Consider the following 20,241-nt stretch of genomic DNA (forward strand, 5'->3'; position numbering starts at 1 on the left):
TCAAAGTCCTGACCTAAATCCCATTGAAATGCTGTGGCGGGACCTGAAGCGAGCAGTTCATGCCAGACGCCCATCAAACCTCTCTCAACTGACTGCGTTCTGCAAGGAAGAATGGGCAAAAATCCCCCAAAGTAGATGTGAGAGGCTGATTAGTCACTACAGAAACCGTTTGGTTGAGGTAATCTCTGCAAAAGGAGGCGCAATATCCTATTAACTGAAGGGGTTCACATACTTTTGCACACATGATATCTGAGTTTTTCTTAAATCAACCACTTTTGTTAAATAAAGAATGACAATATAACTATTTCTTTTGTTTCAGTCCATTATTTGGAATGTCAGTATTGTGGATTTGGGTATAACTTAACATTTAATAAGGTTATTTTAGTTTTTTTTTCAAAAAATCTGACCATCGCTGTGGGGTTCACAAACTTTCGAGCAGCACTGTATATATAACCTAAAAATGCCGTTATGCTTGATAACACACATCACTTAAAAGTTAGGATTTTTTCCCACGTGTTTCAATTGAATTTCTCTTTGTGTCAAGCCATTTTTAAGTTCTAGTTAAGTTTTAAGTTAGTCTAAACTGTAAGTCCTGATAGGATTTTGGGTTTTTGCAGTGTTCAAAATAAATGTATGATACAGGCTGTATTGGAGCACATTAGGGACCAGTGCTACTTGGTGTTTTATCCAGCAATGACTAATGAGCTAAAATTGATAGTTAGCATGATTAAGTTTTTATTTTACACCCTCATCACTCCACAATGCTATGTTATGTTAAAGCCTGTATGTAAGACACGTTAGCCACGCATCGACAGTGGTCATAATTAATTGACACCTAGCACTCCGCAGGGCTAACGTTACGTGAGCTAGTAGCGACAGTAACGTTAATATTATTTATTAGCGCTTAGCGCTCTTTATTATCGCTTAGCGCTCTACTGCTTTAAGATGGCGGCTGTTTACTAGCGCTGCCCAGACGCGGCCGAGTCTGTCATTTCGCATCTAGTTCAACATACATGTGATCTCCATGAGACGCATCAGACGCTACCTTTTACCAACGTAGCATCGTGCGGGCTAGTATTAGCAACGTCGGCGTCGTTTGTGGCGGCTGTCGGCTGCAGTAAGTTTTTTTCCCCCCCTTCTTCCTCTCCGCACGTGACAGCGCGTTGTCCCGCATTATAAGTAGTCCGAGCAAAACGTGATGCTTAGAGCTGTCAAAATAAACGATTACTCGAGGTGAATAAAATTACTCGGATCAGTTTTTAAACTCGAGTTACTCGAGTTGCTCGAGTACTCGTTTCAGCTCTACAATGATGTATAATGTTTTTGGGTAGTTGCTTTGAGATTTAGGTTTTTTTTAGGGGTCCTTAAAAGGTTAGTTCCAACTCACGCGGAAATTCGGGTTACGTGGCTAGCGGAGAAACATTGATTCAGATTTTCAAATAAGGTAACAGTCTGCTTGGGTGAATTTATCGTCATTTATCATTATCGAGGTAAATCTGCTCAATTTACCGTGATACATATTTAAGGTCTTATAGCCCAGCCTGAAATGGGAGTATATCAAACTCCCATGTGGCAAAATGAGGACAGGTAAGAAAATGGAAGGTGATCATATGGAGAAGCATAGCCCTACCCTGAGCAATACGGATCTTAACCTCCAGATCTACAGGCGTAGACACCACAGATTGAGTGAGGACCAGGACATTCTCCACACCAATCACGACCACCAGGTACGGAAAGATCTCCCTGTCAGGAAAGAAGAAACTTCCATTCAAAAGTGTTACATTTAGCTACAGTGGGGCAAATAAGTATTTAGTCAAACACTAAGTGTGCAAGTTCTACCACTTGAAAATTTTAGCGAGGCCTGTAATTGTCAACATGGGGTGAACCTCAACCATGAGAGACAGAATGTGGGAGAAAAAAAACAATCACATTGTTTGATTTTTAAAGAATTTATTTGAAAAAATCATGGTGGAAAATAAGTATTTGGTCAATACCAAAAGTTCATCTCAATATTTTGTTATGTACCCTTTGTTGGCAATAACAGAGGCCAAACGTTTGCTGTAACTCTTCACAAGCTTTTCACACATTGTTGCTGGTATTTTGGCCCATTCCTCCATGCAGATCTCCTCTAGAGCAGTGATGTTTTGGGGCTGTTGTTGAGCAACAGGGACTTTCAACTCTCTCCTTACCCCGTGGCGTCAAAATGATAACAAGAACGGGGAGCAAAAATCCCAGAACCACACGGGGGGACCTAGGGAATGACCTACAGAGAGCTGGGACCACAGTAACAAAGGCTACTATCAGTAACACAATGCGCCCCGAGGGACTCAAATCCTGCACTGCCATGCGTGTCCCCTTGCTGAAGAAAGTACACGTCCAGGGCCGTCTGTGGTTCGCTAGAGAGCATTTGGATGATCCAGAAGAGGACTGGGAGAATGTGTTATGGTCAGATGAAACCAAAATAGAACTTTTTGGTCGAAACACAAGTTCTCTTGTTTGGAGGAAAAAGAATACTGAATTGCACCATACCCACTGTGAAGCATGGGAGTGGAAACATCATGCTTTGGGGCTGTTTTTCTGCAAAGGGACCAGGACTACTGATCTGTGTAAAGCAGGGGTGTCCAAACTTTTTGCAAAGGGGGCCAGATTTGGCGTGGTAAAAATGTGGAGGGCCGACGTCTTTTACGTAGGACAATATATTTAAGCAAAATTTAGCTAGCCATTCAGTGTGTCACATTTGCTTTATTTTTTTAATGAATAATTTCAACAAACTCCCAACTAGCTTTTGTGGCGTTCTCTTTTGACTCTCGGGCTGTAATCTTGTCGTACATGTCAGCGTGTCTTGTTTGGTAATATCGCCTCACAATGAAACTTTAAAAACAGCAACTGTCTCTTTGCAAATGAGGCAAGACACCGTTGTTGCGTATTTTAGTGAAGAAATAGTCAAATTTCCACCTATTCTTGAAGCGTCGGCTGTCACAACTTTCTTTTTTTTTTTTTGTTGATTGTCGCCATTTTAGAAAATGGAAGTAATGGGTCACACGGAGTAATGTTGCATAGCCCTTAAATACCTGCAACATGAAGCAGTTATCAGAGAATCCCAAAATTTGAAAAATAAGGTCTTAATGAAACCTTTTTTTTCAAATTTGTAAAACGAAATTTCAAAATGAATATGTGTAATAAGTGCTCTAATATCTATAACCCATGCTAAATCATGTTTTTTTCTCATGGAACCTGCAGATGCATGTGTTGACTTGCATCCATCATTTTTTTTTTCAAAAAGAAATGTCAAAATTCGAAATCAATCTCAAAATCATGAAATTTTAGGTGTATCAAATGTGATACATTTGGCGATAAAGGGTTAAAGTACTGCTGCCTTTTAGTGGGTAAATGAGGAGCAGCATTTCGTGTGTAAGCTACTTCATATGCTGGTTGCAGTACTGCTGACCAATTAATTAAGTCTGAGTGCGGGCCAGACGTTATTGATTTTATGACAGAGGCTGGGGGCCAGATGAAATTTGACCACGGGCTGCATTTGGCCCCCGGGCCGGACTTTGGACATGTCTGGTGTAAAGGAAAGAATGAATGGGGCCATGTATCGAGAGATTTTGAGTGAAAATCTCCTTCCATCAGCAAGGGCATTGAAGATGAGACGTGGCTGGGTCTTTCAGCATGACAATGATCTCAAACACACAGCCAGGGCAACAAGGGAGTGGCTTCGTAAGAAGCATTTCAAGGTCCTGAAGTGGCCTAGGCAGTCTCCAGGTCTGAACCCCATAGAAAATCTGCGGAGGGAGTTGAAAGTCTGTGTTGCCCAACAACAGCCCCAAAACATCACTGCTCTAGAGGAGATCTGCATGGAGGAATGGGCCAAAATACCAGCAAAAGTGTGTGAAAAGCTTGTGAAGAGTTACAGAAAACGTTTGGTCTCCGTTATTGCCAACAAAGGGTACATAACAAAGTATTGAGATGAACTTTTGGTATTGACCAAATACGTATTTTCCACCATGATTTGCAAATAAATTCTTTAAAAATCAAACAATGTGATTTTCTGTTTTTTTTTTTTCCCCACATTCTGTCTCTCGTGGTTAAGGTTTACCCATGTTGACAATTACAGGTCTCTGTAATATTTTCAAGTGGGAGAACTTGCACTATTAGTGGTTGACTTCATACTTATTTGCCCCACTGTACAAGCAAAGCTAGCTCGTGCTAACCATCCCATGTGCTCGCCGAGCTATTATGTCATTACGTGTTTGATTTGGCTTGAAAGGCATCTCGTGAAGATAAGAAAGTGTGGAACTCGGTCAACACTTCCCTACACAATCACTGTTTGTGTGCATAGTGGCGTGTGTGTGCAATTGAGCCAATGGCAGACTAGCATGTTGCATGATTGATTGATGATTGTCGGATAAAGCCCGTCACGCCACGGCAACCTCATACGATTGGATGGACGAGCAGTGTCCATATCAGGATAGCGGTGATATGACTGGTAGTAAATATTTACATGAATCACTGGAAGTGGGACACTGATAAGCCTTTAGTGTGTGTGTGTGTGTGTGTGTATCATACCCTCCGTTCAGAGTGGGCGTGAGGCCAAAAAGCGTGCACAGGCCGACGGACATGAGCAGCGAGCTCAGTACGGTGACTACGGCGGCCAGAGCCAGACCCCATTTGGATTTCACCATGTCGATCTTACCTAAGGGGGGATAAAAAAAAGTCAAGATGTGACTAGAAAATGTTATTTCTGGAAAAAATGCACGGGAATGATTTCATGACAGTGGTAACTTTTAGGTCAAATTCTTGTTTTTCAGGAGATGAGCATATTAGGTTAAATTTGTAATGGTTTAAATTGGTCAAGGAACATTTTTTGTAGGTCCTAGTTGAATGTGAATGGGAGAAGACAGGGATTTTTTTGTAGGTCAACCAATAGAGACTTTTTGTGGATCCGAGGTCAAAGTAGGGGATCTTTTTGGAAGAATCCGCAAATACAGTTTCAGTTATAGATATTTTAGTAACAGAGATATAGTTTGAGGTGAGAGTCAATTAGAGCCAATGGGAATTTTATTGTGGGTCCATTAATGGAGATTTTTTTGGGTCTGAAATGAGAGTAAATTGGAGTCAATTGAGATTTTTTTGAGGGTAGGCAAAATAAAGTTTTTGTGTGGGTCCGAGGTGAGAGTCAATTGGAGCCAATAGGGATTTTTTATTGGTCTGTGAATCTATTTTTTTTTTAGTGTTTGAGGTAAGAGTCAATGGGAGCCAACAGGGATGATCTTGTGGGTCTGGGAAGAGATTTGATTAGGGTCTGAGGTGACTGTCAGTAGGCATTTTTGTGGGTCTGGGAAAAGATTTTTTTGGGAGAGTCTGAGGTGAGAGTCGATTGGAGGCTGGAGAGTAAGGGAATTTTTTTGTGGGTCCACTAATGGAGATTTTTTTTGTGGGTCGGCAAATAAAATTTTTTGTGTGGGTCTGAGGTTAGAGTTAAAGTGCCTGTGACACGAAAAAGCATGTTTATTTCATAATACACGCGATATTTTATTCCCCTGAATGATATGGACCGCTTGGATGTGTGTGGAAGCGATCGCTATTTTTATTTAGTTTTTTGAATCCCGCGCCATGAAAATGAGCGACTTCCGGCTTCGTTCCTGCATTGAGGAGGAGGGCGCTTTGACGTGTACGGTAGAAGACGTCCTCTTCACGCTACAGTGTACTGTTGTGTATGAGGACGAAGGATTCAGCTGATTTTGCGGATTAATACGTTTATTTTTCGCATCACGCCAGCCAAACGGCTGCAGAAAAATCATTCTGTATGAGGGAGAGGCGTATGCGCCTTTTTGGAGTTTCAAAAGGTTCCCATTCACTGTGGATATTGGCCAAGCCCTACTACTGTGGGACCATTGGACTTTTGAGGAAGTGAGTAAACATCTTGTTTTGTATTATTTCAAATACGAATACAGCGATTACAAAGTAAACACTACAAACTTCCTTTAAATAAAGGACTACTTACGTTTGATCATTGATAGGCATGTAAAAAGCTCTCCTAAAGCTCATTAGCAGCAGCACGTTAGCTGCACAACAACTCCAGCCACCCTCCTCCGGGAACGAACTGTAAATTGCTCAACGCCGGGCGGTTTGCCGATCCGCAAAGACAATCGACAACCGGGTCGTCATGTCAAATAATCCAGGCTAGTTATGTGTGATTTTCCGCTTCGAAGACTTTGAAACATCACTCGGTCTGGGTTAGCATGTCGGCTAGCTGTCACGCCTTCTGGTTTGTTTACATTCTCCGAAGCCGGGGAAGGGAAATGACATATGTCCGATTTAGGTGTCATAAAATATCGTTCGGGAGGTGCGACAGTAAAGGTGAAGTCGACAGTTTTGAGAATTATGGAGTAATTTTGCCATGTCGTCCTGAATAAATGCATTTTTATTATTTCATATTCCATTCAGCACAAGACTGTTATTTGTCATGACCATGCCATTTATTTAGCAATTGGGGAAAATACTTGGATAAAAAGAATATCCTGTAAAAATATTGAAGTAAAGAGACAGAAACACTAACATTTTGCCGCTCTCTTCATCGCGTTTTCCTCGTTGTGAATAGTTCCCCCTTGACGGGCTGACTGGTCCTTCTCAAGCCATTTATATAGCTATTGGGGAAAATACTTGGATAAAAAGAATATCCTGCAAAAATACTGGAGTAGAGAGACTGAAACAATGATATTTTGCGGCTCTCTTCGTCGCGTTTTCCTCGTTCTGAATAATTCCCCCTCAATGGGCTGAATAGTAAAACCGATGAGCCCAGTCTCCCACTGACGTCATCCACCTGTTGGGGACGCTAAAGCCCTATAATGGTAGGCGTGGCTAACCGGCAGATTAAAAGACTAATTTCTCGTCATCTGTGCTTTGCTAAACTGTTGTAAATAGTCGAATCGTCTCAAAATATGATTCTAATTCACATAATAATGCCATTTAAGACTTTTTTTCTCGTGTCATATGCTCTTTAAGAGTCAATGGGAGGCAATACAGATTTTTTTGTGGGTCTGAGAATAGATTTTATTTTTGAGGATCAGAGGTGAGAGTCAATTGGAGCTAATGGGTATTTTTTGTGCATCCATCAATTGAGATTTTTTGTGAGTCTGAGGTGAGAGTCCGTCGGGGATTTCCTGAGGATCTGAGCTGGGAGTAAATAGGAGCCAATGGAATTTTTTTTTGTGGGTCTGTGGTGAGAGTAAATTGGAGCCAATCGAAATTCTCTTTATGGGTCGGTGAATTAAAATGTTTTTGTGGGTCTTAGATAAGAGTCAATTGGAATTTTTTTTGTAGGTTGACCAATGGAGACTTTTTGTGTGTCTGAGGTAAGGGTCAGTGGGGGATTTTTTGTGGGCCTGAGTTGAGTAAACTGGAGCCAATGGAGATTTTTTTTGTGTCCACCAATGGAGATGTTTTGTGGGTCCGACGTGAGAGTCAGTATGGTTTTTTTTGTGGGTCTGAGGCGAGAGAAAATTGGAGACAATGCAGATTTTTTTGTGGACTGGCAAATTAAAATTGTTGTGTGGGTCTGAGGTAAGAGTCAATAGGAGCCAAAAGCAATTTTTTTATGGGTCTGCGAATACAGCGTTTTTTGTGAGTCTGACGTGAGAGTCAATGGAAGCCAATGGGAAATTTTTTTGTGGGTCCAAGGTGAGCGTCAGTGTGGGATTTTTTGTGGGTCCGCAAATCGATTTTTTTGTGGGTCTGAGGTAAGAGTCAATGGGAACCCATGGAAAAAATTTTTAGGATAGTTTGTTTTTGCAGGTCCGAGTTGCAAATCAATAGGAGTGAATGGAAATATATTTTTGTGTGAGTTGAATGAGCCATTAGAAATACAGTGGGGCAAATAAGTATTTAGTCAAACACTAATTGTGCAAGTTCTCCCACATGAAAATATTAGAGAGAATTAATTGTCAATTTTGTTGTAATTTTTGTTGTAATTGTCAACATGGGTAAACCTCAACCATGAGAGACAGAATGTGGGAAAAAAAAACAGAAAATCACATGTTTGATATTTAATGAATTTATTTGGAAATCATGGTGGAAAATAAGTATTTGGTCTATACCAAAAGTTCATCTCAATACTTTGTTATGTACCCTTTGTTGGCAATAACGGAGGCCAAACATTTTCTGTAACTCTTCAAAAGCTTTTCACACACTGTTGCTGGTATTTTGGCCCATTCCTCCATGCAGATCTCTTCTAGAGGAGGGATGTTTTGGGAGTGTCTTTGGGCAACACGGACTTTTAACTCCCTCCTCACCCCGTGGCGTCAAAATGATAACAAGAACGGGGAGCAAAAATCCCAGAACCACACGGGGGGGACCTAGTGAATGACTTACAGAGAGCTGGGACCACAGTAACAAAGGCTACTATCAGTAACACAATGCGCCGCCAGGGACTCAAATCCTGCACTGCCAGACGTGTCCCCCTGCTGAAAGAAAGTACACGTCCAGGCCCGTCTGCGGTTCGCTAGAGAGCATTTGGATGATCCAGAAGAGGACTGAGAGAATGTGTTATGGTCGGATCAAACCAAAACAGAACTTTTTGGTAGAAACACAGGTTCTTGTGTTTGGAGGAAGCATGGGGGTGGAAACATCATGCTTTGGGGCTGTTTTTCTGCATATGGACCAGGACACCTGATCTGTGTAAAGGAAAGAATGAATGGGGCCATGTATCGAGAGATTTTGAGTGAAAATCTCCTTCCATCAGCAAGGGCATTGAAGATGAGACGTGGCTGGGACTTTCAGCATGACAATGATCCCAAACACACAGCCAGGGCAACAAAAGAGTGGCTTTGTAAGAAGCATTTCAAGGTCCTGGAGTGGCCTAGCCAGTCTCCACATCACAACCCCATAGAAAATCTGTGGAGGGAGTTGAAAGTCCGTGTTGCCCAACGACAGCCCTGCTCTAGAGGAGATCTGCATGGAGGAATGGGCCAAAATACCAGCAACAGTGTGTGAAAAGCTTGTGAAGAGTTGCAGAAAACGTTTGGCCTCCGTTATTGCCAACAAAGGGTACATAACAAAGTATTGAGATGAACTTTTGGTATAGACCAAATACTTATTTTCCACCATGATTTGCAAATAAATTATTTAAAAATCAAACAATGTGATTTTCTGTTTTTTTTTTCCCCACATTCTGTCTCTCATGGTTGAGGTTTAACCATGTTGACAATTACAGGCCTCTCATAATTAGTGGTTGACTAAATACTTATTTGCCCCACTGTAAATGCAGCCACTTAAAATGCATGATCTTGGTGGAATTTTTGCCAAAAAAACGACTGATAAAATTCACAAAGGCAGACAAAACTTGATATGTAAATTATTTGAATTGGACAAAAATTTTAAGACAAGTAGCATTTTAAAAATTTAAAATTGGAAATTAGGGCTGTCAAACGATTAAAATTTTTAATCGAGTTAATTACAGCTTAAAAATTAATTCATCATAATTAATCGCAATTCAAATCATCTATAAAATACGCCATATTTTTCTGTAAATTATTGTTGGAATGGAAAGATAAGACACAAGATGGATATATACATTCAACATACGGTACATACGTACTGCATTTGTTTATTATAACAATAAATCAACAAGATGCCATTAACATTATTAACATTCTGTTAAAGCGATCCATGGATAGAAAGACTTGTAGTTCTTTAAAGAAAAATGTTAGTACAATTTATAGAAATTTTACATTAAACCCCTCTTAATGTTTTCGTTTTAATGAAACTTGTAAAATTTTCAATCAAAAAATAAACTAGTAGCCCGCCATTGTTGATGTCAATAATTACTTACACAATGCTCATGGGTGCTGACGCCTATAAAATCAGTCTCATCCAAGCGCCAGCAGAGGACGGCAAAACTCCATAAAACACAATTAACAAGTGAGCGTTTCACTGTACCGTCATTTAAATCTGTCTGAGCGGGGCATCTGCGTTAATTGCGGTAAATGTTTTAATGTGATTAATTTAAAAAATTAATTAACTCCCGTTAACGCGATAATTTTGACAGCCCTAAAATTAACGTTTTTTTCTTATTTGTTTTTTTAACCCAAAAACACACAATTGTCACAACTATGAACATAAGTGGCGAAATCAATAGCCTACATCGCATAATTTGAATGTTTGGAAGTAAGAACGCTATAAAATGTTATAACTTGAACGCGTTCCTCTTCAAACGTCATCCATGTTAATCAGCTTCATGTTGTGTACTTTTACTTGATGTAATACTTAGCGACGACATTCGTCCTGGAAGCTATAGGCGTGTCGGCCGATTGCGGGAATTTACACACGCCGGGAAAAGCTCGGCGCTCAAATATAATGTTAAAAGCTTCCACGACGGACGGCTACCAAGAAAGGCAAGAGGAAAAAGTGAAGCAGACACTGACGTGTGGAGAAGTAGATGTAAGCGAAGAGGATGATGTACGTGGTGACCAGCGGGATGAGCTCGGCCACGCCGATCTCCTCCTTGAAGTGCACGTGGACCATGCGCTCGTTCTTCAGGCTGCAGTTGGTGGATGGGTGTAGCTGCTTCAGACGAGCGCGGAGGCTTCCCAGGAACCTAAACACACCGCAGCCGTTGTCAATAGTAGTATGGCGACACAAAGCATCACCAAAGAAAGCGCTAATTAGCTCCGACTATCTACAGTACATTGCTTCTATGTTGTGGCAGTACCACCAATCGGCCTCCAGATGTCCCAATCTCCACTCAATATTTAGCCATTTGGCTGCCCTTGCCAACCGTACACGAGTAATGCATGAAAGCAGTGTTAATTTCGTCAACGATAACGCAAATATTTCGTCAACGAACACTTTTTTTAATGGCGATGACATGACGATAACGAGTTAAAAACGTGTTTTGGCAGACTAAAACATAACGAGACGAATATCAAATAGTTTCCGTCACACGTTCACAATCTGTGGTATTTTATGTATAGTTAGCCTGCATCGTAGCAGCGTCTGGTTGATTCACCAGTGTTGTCTCCAGTGTCCAGGTTTGCACACACGGTAAGATTTGTTTCCTTATCTCGGCCAGGGTGAATACAGTGCCCTCCATAATTATTGGATTTATAATAATTATGTGCTTTTTAGCTTCTAATATTTTTTTTTCCGAAATAATATGGGACCTTAATGGAAAAAAAGAGAAAAATCCAACCTTCAATACAAGTGCATTTATTCAGTGGGAAAAAAATCCCACATAAAGAAATAATTATTTGACATCAAATAGTGAGTGTCACAATTATTAGCACCCCCTGGTGTTAATACTTTGTACAACCCCCTCTTGCCAACAAAACAGCACCTAATCTTCTCTTATAATTAGGGTTGTTCCGATCATGTTTTTTTGCTCTCAATCCGATCCCGATTGTTTTAGTTTGAGTATCTGCCGATCCCGATATTTCCCGATCAGATTGCTTTTTTTTCTCCCGATTCAATTCCAATCATTCCCGATAATTTTTCCCGATCATATACATTATGGCAATGCGTTAAGAAAAAAATGAATAAAACTCGGACGAATATATACATTCAACATACAGTGCATAAGTACTGTATTTGTTTATTATGACAATAAATCCTCAAGATGGCATTTACATTATTAACATTCTTTCTGTGAGAGGAAGACTTGTGACTTTGTGTATTGTGACTAAATATTGCCATTTAGTGTATTTGTTGAGCTTTCAGTAAACGATACTGCAGCATGCCCCAATGCATGATGGGAAGTGGAACCATGATGGGAAGTAAAACCATTACTGTGCGTCGTGCTACCAATGGATATATCTTCTCTGCTTTGGGAAATTAAGGTGTTAAGACAAAGATCTATTGCCACCTTGTTTCCCCACCTTGCTTCCCTTGATATTTCTAATCATAGGGAGAGGGATTGCAAGGTTTTAGCCAATTGAAGATTAGCTTCAAAGGATGCCAAAATTCACTCCACTCATTTAGCGCTGCCTATAATCTCTCTACATAGGTAAAACGGCGTCATAACACACTGAGCGCGGCAATGAGTGAGAGGGTCGTGCAGCGTATATATTAATAGCTATAATATTTTAATGTGACACATTTTTTAATAAATTAATTGCCGCCATTATCGGGATATTTTTGATAACCCTACGTTAAGCCTAAACTAAAGACTCTGGATGAGTGTAACATATTATGTCTGTAACGTTAAATACAATTAGAATACGATTTAATTAATATATATATATATATAAATATATATATATTTTTTTTTTAAAAGGCACGGCCAATATTTTTTTGCCGATTCCGATACTTTGAAAATGACGTGATTGGACCCGATCGATCGGGATGCATCTCTACCAATAATGTTTCACAAGATGGGAAAAGACAGAAAGAGGGATCTTCAGCCATTCCTCTTTGCAGAATCTCTCTAAATCATCCAGAGACCCGGGTCCTCTCCTTTGTACTCTCCTCTTCAGCTCACCCCACAGGTTTTCAATGGGGTTGAGGTCTGGAGAGTGAGAAGGTCATGGGAGGAGCTTGATTTAGTGTCTGGTGAACCATTTCTGTGTAGATTTGGCCATATGTTTAGGGTCATTGTCTTGCTGAAAGACCCAGTGACGACCCATCTTCAGCTTTCGGGCAGAGGGCAACAGATTTTGATTTAAAATGTCCTGGTATTTCAAAGCATTCATGATGTCATGGACCCTAACAAGGTTCCCAGGGCCTTTGGAAGCGAAACAGCCCCACAGCATCACTGACCCACCCCCATACTTCACAGTGGGTATGAGGTGCTTTTCAGCATGCGCATCTTTCGTGGCACGCCAGACCCACTTATGAGTGTTTGTTGCCAAAAAGCGCAATCTCGGTCTTATCTGACCAAAGCACACGGTCCCAGTTGAAGCCCCAATTCCGCTTGGCGAACTCCAGACGTTTGCGTTTATGATTGTGAGTGAGGAAAGGTTTTCTCCGTGCATGCCTCCCAAACAGCTTGTTGGCGTGGCTGAACCAATGCACGTAAAAGTTATTATCAGTAGATAAGGATTTATTTTGCATTGATCATTTTGCCTATTAATTAATTCGGTTCATATACATGAAAAATGTGGCCCTTTGCCCCCTTCATCCAATCTATTTGGTCTTATTAATGTCCCGTCCCCAGCAAAAAGTGTACCTACATGCAGGTTATGCTGTTATATCGTCTCTACGAATGTTGAGACCAAACCTATGCCCTTCCAAAGTTACGCCGGTTTTTGTGGTGAAGGACAGCCGCAAGACCACAAACAGTTTTCATTTCAATCTTATTAAAAAAAAAAAAAAGAAAAAGAAAAGAGCTTAGACTATGAAAAATACAATAGAATATTTAAAAACCTTAAATAAAATATTCTTTGTTTTTCTTTTCACACTTTTTGTTTAGCAATCTGTAACAAATTGATTAAAGTATCAGAATTAAAAGTTTTAAAAACAACTGAATATTTCACTAAAGGTCAGAATTGAATTCTGTGGTTTTGTACACCACGACTTACTCTCATTTACAGTGCCTTGCAAAAGTATTCGGCCCCCTTGAATCTTGCAACCTTTCGCCACATTTCAGGCTTCAAACATAAAGATATGAATTTTTTTTTTTTGTCAAGAATCAACAACAAGTGGGACACAATCGTGAAGTGGAACAACATTTATTGGATAATTTTAACTTTTTTAATATATAAAAAACTGAAAAGTGGGGCGTGCAATATTATTCGGCCCCTTTACTTTCAGTGCAGCAAACTCACTCCAGAAGTTCAGTGAAGATCTCTGAATGATCCAATGCTGTCCTAAATGACTGATGATGATAAATAGAATCCACCTGTGTATAATCAAGTCTCCGTATAAATGCACCTGCTCTGTGATAGTCTCAGGGTTCTGTTTAAAGTGCAGAGAGCATTATGAAAACCAAGGAACACACCAGGCAGGTCCGAGATACTGTTGTGGAGAAGTTTAAGGCCGGATTTGGATACAAAAAGATTTCCCAAGCTTTAAACATCTCAAGGAGCACTGTGCAAGCCATCATATTGAAATGGAAGGAGCATCAGACCACTGCAAATCTACCAAGACCGGGCCGTCCTTCCAAACTTTCTTCTCAAACAAGGAGAAAACTGATCAGAGATGCAGCCAAGAGGCCCAAGATCACTCTGGATGAACTGCAGAGATCTACAGATGAGGTGGGAGAGTCTGTCCATAGGACAACAATCAGTCGTACACTGCACAAATCTGGCCTTTGTGGAAGAGTGGCAAGAAGAAAGCCATTTCTCAAAGATATCCATAAAAAGTCTCGTTTAAAGTTTGCCACAAGCCACCTGGGAGACACACCAAACATGTGGAAGAAGGTGCTCTGGTCAGATGAAACCAAAATTGAACTTTTTGGCCACAATGCAAAACGATATGTTTGGCGTAAAAGCAACACAGCTCATCACCCTGAACACACCATCCCCACTGTCAAACATGGTGGTGGCAGCATCATGGTTTGGGCCTGCTTTTCTTCAGCAGGGACAGGGAAGATGGTCAAAATTGACGGGAAGATGGATGCAGCCAAATACAGGAACATTCTGGAAGAAAACCTGTTGGTATCTGCACAAGACCTGAAACTTGGACGGAGATTTATCTTCCAACAGGACAATGATCCAAAACATAAAGCCAAATCTACAATGGAATGGTTAAAAAATAAACGTATCCAGGTGTTAGAATGGCCAAGTCAAAGTCCAGACCTGAATCCAATGGAGAATCTGTGGAAAGAGCTGAAGACTGCTGTTCACAAACACTCTCCATCCAACCTCACTGAGCTCGAGCTGTTGTTTTGCAAGGAAGAATGGGCAAGAATGTCAGTCTCTCGATGTGCAAAACTGATAGAAACATACCCCAAGCGACTTGCAGCTGTAATTGGAGCAAAAGATGGCGCTACAAAGTATTAACGCAAGGGGGCCGAATAATATTGCACGCCCCACTTTTCAGTTTTTTATTTGTTAAAAAAGTTTAAATTATCCAATAAATGTTGTTCCACTTCACGATTGTGTCCCACTTGTTGTTGATTCTTGACAAAAAATTAAAATTTTATATCTTTATGTTTGAAGCCTGAAATGTGGCGAAAGGTTGCAAGGTTCAAAGGGGCCGAATACTTTTGCAAGGCACTGTATGTTGCATGAATTATAGAATTGTGACGGCCAACACATTGAGGGTGTAGAGCAAATGCATGTTATTTTCTTACTTTTACGTATCGATAATATGTACCGTGTGTGAGTGTTTTGTGAAGAATGCTGATGAGATATGAAATAACCAATAGCCAATTGAATAAGCTACCCTTTTTGGTTTATATATTAGGAAATCTGACACTAAAGGAGTCAGTGCCTCACCAACCATGAACCTCACCGCACGTCACTGGTTATTTATGACAAACGTGACGTGCCTTTATTTTGAAATGTTCACCGGAAGTACGTTCGCCAAACCGCTAACAACTTTACACTCCGCAAAAAGCACTTTTCGTCATTGCTTATGGCAGACATGTCCAAAGTCCGGCCCGGGGGCCAAATGCGGCCCGTGGTCAAATTTAATCCGGCCCCCAGCCTCTGTCATAAAATCAATAACGTCTGGCCAGCACACAGACTTAATAAATTGGTCAGCAGTACTGCTACCAGAATATGAAGTATCTTACACACTAAATGCTGCTCCTCATTTACCCACGAAAAGGCAGCAGCACTCTAAGCAACATTCCCCCGTGTGACCCTTTACTCCCAATTTTCTAAAATGGCAACAATCAACAAAAAAAGAAAGTCGACTGCGACGGCTGGCGCTTCAAGGATAGGTGGAAATTGGACTATTTCTTCACTAAAATACGCAACAACTGTCTACAGTCGCTGTTTTTAAAGAGGTAAATGTGAGGCGATGTTCCCGAACAAGACACGCTGACATGTACCACAAGATTACAGGGAAGATGCGTAGCGATTAGCGAGAAATTGAAGCAAGTTGAAGCTAGTTTAATTTCACAGCAGCAGTATTTCGCAAGAGCCCGAGAGTCGAAAGAGAACGTCACAAAGGCTAGATATACTGCCAAACGATTCCGTGGAATTGAGATTCCGTGGAATTGAGATTCCGTGTAACTGAGATTGTTGAAATGTATTCATTTAAAAAAAATAATAAAGCATATGTGACACACAGAATGGCTTGCTAAAATTTGCTTAAATATATTGTTCTACATAAAGGACGTCAGCCAAGGTCGGCCCCCCACATTTTTACCACACCAAATTTGGCCATCTTTGCAAAAAGTTTGGACACCCCTGGCTTATGGTGTCACTAATAGATTTTTTTCGTCATTTTTTCGTTTGCAAATGCTGTTAACCAGCGATTTTTCATGTTTGAAGTGTCACCTTTTAACCGCAAGTTTGCGTTTTGGAAAAGACTGTTTTTATAGCAGGCTAACGCAAGTTGTCTTTTTTCCCCGTTAGTCTCAGTGTAGCGATGCTAACGTTTACAGTAGGAGTGGGAACTTCTTGGTACCTCACGATACGATACGATTTGCGATACAGAGCTCACGATAACGATGATCTGACGATAAAACGATTATCGATACATTGGTCAGGAAATCATTCTAGGATATTCTACAAACAACTAATAAACAGAAAAACAAGCTTCTGCTGTGAATTGGAATGAGTTTATCACTAGTAGACGTCCAATCCGTTTGAAGTGGGAGGGCGGCCATCCCTCCCACTTCAAACGGATTGAACGTCTATGGCCGTCAGTGGCAGCCAACGCCAGGCAATGAGGTAATTTTGGCCCATTTAAAGTCATTTACCTGTTAATTTTCAGTTACTTCCTGTTGTCCTGCAACTCCAGATTAGGGCTGCAACTATCGAATATTTCAGTAATCGAGTAATCGACTGAAAATGCTATCGATTAATCGAGTAATCGGATAAACCCAATATATTTTTAGGTGAAGAGCAATTATAAATATACATGAGAAAACAAGACATTTCATCTAATCTTGAACCATTTTCAGTCAATCAATGTCTTTATTTTTGATGTATATTGTTGAAAACAGCCAACAATTGCATCTCAGATGTAACTAGAATAAAAAAAGACTAATTCACTGCTTTCACTCAAAAAACCTTTAGATCTTATGAATATATATAATATACCTAAAAATGCTGTTACGCTTGATAACACACATCACTTAAAAGTTAGGATTTTTTTCCCACGTGTTTCAATTGAATTTCTATTTGTGTCAAGCCATTTTTAAGTTCAATTAAGTTTTAAATTAGTCTAAACTTTAGGTCCTGATAGGATTTTGAGTTTTGCAGTGTTCAAAATAAATGTATGATACAGGCTGTATTGGAGCACATTAGGGACCAGTGCTACTTGTTTTATCCAGCAAATACTACTGAGCTAAAATTGATAGTTAGCATTATTGAGTTTTTATTTTACACCCTCATCACTCCACAACGCTATGTTATGTTAAAGCCTGTATGTAAGACACGTTAGCCACGCATCGAAAGTGGTCATATTTAATAGAGACCTAGCCCTCCGCAGGGCTAACGTTACTTGAGCTAGTGAAAGTATCGTTAATCTTATTTATTAGCGCTTAGCGCTCTTTATTAGCGCTTAGCGCTCTTTATTAGCGCTTAGCGCTCTACTGCTTTAAGATGGCGCCTGTTTACTAACGCTGTCCAGACGCGGCCGAGTCTGTCATTTTGCATCTAGTTCAACATACATGTGATCTCTATGAGACTCATCAGACGCTACCTGCTACCAACGTAGCATAGTGCGGGCTAGTATTAGCAACGTCGGCGTCGTTTGTGGCGGCTGTCGGCTGCAGTAAGTTTTTTTTTCCCCTTCTTCCTCTCCGCACGTGACAGCGCGTTGTCCCGCATTATAAGTAGCCCAAGCAAAACGTGATGCTTAGAGCTGTCAAAATAAACGATTACTCGAGGTGAATAAAATTACTCGGATCAGTTTTTAAACTCGAGTTACTCGAGTATTCGTTTCAGCTCACTCCAGATTAACAAATGTTACACTAAATGCCTCCCAAAATGTCCCCCACGTCAATCTTAGACAGTTTAGCCTCTTGGACTATGCCACTTTAACAGAAATTGTGTCGAAATTAAAGCCCACAACATGCTGCCTTGACATCCTCCCTTCAAACTTTTTCAAGACTGTTTTTCATTGCATAGCCCCAGACATACTTCAGATTATAAATACTTCTCTCCAAACAGGAGAGTTCCCTCAGACTTTAAAAACTGCAGTAATAAAACCTCTCCTAAAAAAAACCTAATCTGGATGCCTCAACCATTAGTAATTACAGGCCAATATCAAATCTGACATTCCTGGGGAAAATTATCGAAAGGGTTGTGTTTGAACAGATCCAGACTTTTATGATGCAAAACAATCTTTTTAACTCATTTCAGTCTGGATTTCGGCCACAACACAGCACCGAGACCGTGCTTATCAAAGTGCTATATGATATTCGTCGGAATACCGATGCAGGCAAATCATCTGTCCTGCTACTATTGGATCTCAGCGCCGCATTTGACACGGTTGATCACAACATACTACTCAGCAGATTGGAACAGTGGGTAGGGCTTACTGACACTATTCTTCAGTGGTTCACATCCTATTTACATGATTGGGATTTCTTTGTGTCAATTGGAAACTATCAGTCAGAACCAAACTAAATTCACGTGTGGAGTCCCTCAAGGGTCAATTCTTGGACCACTCTTATTTAACATCTATATGCTTCCGTTAGCTCAGATAATGGAACAGTATGACATCTCCTATCACACCTATGCAGATGACACACAACTGTACATTTCTGTGTCCCCACATGATTATAGTCCCTTAGTCTCCCTGAGCAAATGCATTCATCAAATCAATGAATGGATGTGCCGGAATTTTCTCCAGTTAAATGTGGAGAAGACAGAGGTGATCATTTTTGGGCCAAAAAAGGAGAGGTCAAAGATAAGCAGCCAACTTAGCACAATGTCACTTACAGCTACAAATCAAGTCAGAAACCTTGGCGTAATTATTGACTCAGACCTAAAATTTGATAGCCATCTAAAGTCCGTCACTAAATCCGCTTATTACCACCTAAAAAATATAACCAGAATTAAGGGGCTTCTGACTCAACAAGACATGGAAAAACTTATGCATGCATTCATTTTCAGCAGATTGGACTATTGCAACGGTATATTTACAGGTCTTGATAAAAAATCAGTCAGGAAGCTGCAGCTAGTACAGAATGCTGCAGCCAGAGTCCTCACGAGGGCTGCAGCTATTGAATATTTTAGTAATCGAGTAATTGACTGAAAATTCTACCGATTAATCGAGTAATCGGATAAACCCAATATATTTTTAGGTGAAGAGCAATTATAAATATACATGAGAAAACAAGACATTTCATCTAATCTTGAACCATTTTCAGTCAATCAATGTCTTTATTTTTTATGTATATTGTTGACAACAGCCAACAATTGCATCTCAGATGTAACTAGAAAAAAAAAAAAAAAAAAAAAAAAAAAAAAAAAAGTAATTCACTGCTTTCACTCAAAAAGCCTTTAGATTTTATATATATATATATATATATATATATATATATATATATATATATATATATATATATATATATATATATATATGTGTGTGTACCTAAAAATGCCATTACGCTTGATAACACACATCACTGTAAAGTTTGGATTTTTTCCCAAGTGTTTCATTTGAATTTCTATTTGTGTCAAGCCATTTAGTCTAAACTGTAAGTCCTGATAGGATTTTGAGTTTTTCCAGTGTTCCAAATAAATGTATGATACAGGCTGTATTGGAGCACATTAGGGACCAGTGCTACTTGGTGTTTTATCCAGCAATGACTACTGAGCTAAAATTGATAGTTAGCATTATTGAGTTTTTATTTTACACCCTCATCACTCCACAACGCTATGTTATGTTAAAGCCTGTATGTAAGACACGTTAGCCACGCATCGACAGTGGTCATAATTAATAGAAACCTAGCCCTCCGCAGGGCTAACGTTGCGTGAGCTAGTGACAGTAACGTTAATCTTATTTATTAGCGCTTAGCGCTCTACTGCTTTAAGATGGCGGCTGTTTACCAACACTGCCCAGACGCGGCCTAGTCTGTCAATTCGGATCTAGTTCAACATACATGTGATCTCTGTGAGACTCATCAGACGCTACCTGCTATCAACTAGCATCATATTGGCTAGTATTTAGCAACGT

The 20,241-nt window shown here is 40.1% G+C and overlaps 1 protein-coding gene across 4 annotated transcripts in view; it reads right to left on the reverse strand.

Annotated features, from left to right (window-relative positions):
• Positions 1-20,241, reverse strand: part of scap (SREBF chaperone) — a 58,771-nt gene that overhangs the window by 18,885 nt on the left and 19,645 nt on the right. For all 4 annotated transcript variants that reach the window (XM_057835030.1, XM_057835028.1, XM_057835032.1 and 1 more), the window contains 3 exons: positions 10,425-10,597; positions 4,570-4,696; positions 1,631-1,743 (listed from right to left, as the gene is read on the reverse strand). In XM_057835030.1, the coding sequence (XP_057691013.1) occupies positions 1,631-1,743; positions 4,570-4,696; positions 10,425-10,597 (413 nt within the window). The remainder of the gene's footprint in view (positions 1-1,630; positions 1,744-4,569; positions 4,697-10,424; positions 10,598-20,241) is intronic.

The sequence above is a fragment of the Corythoichthys intestinalis genome, chromosome 4 (genome assembly GCF_030265065.1).
Source record: "Corythoichthys intestinalis isolate RoL2023-P3 chromosome 4, ASM3026506v1, whole genome shotgun sequence".
Lineage (NCBI taxonomy): Eukaryota > Metazoa > Chordata > Actinopteri > Syngnathiformes > Syngnathidae > Corythoichthys > Corythoichthys intestinalis.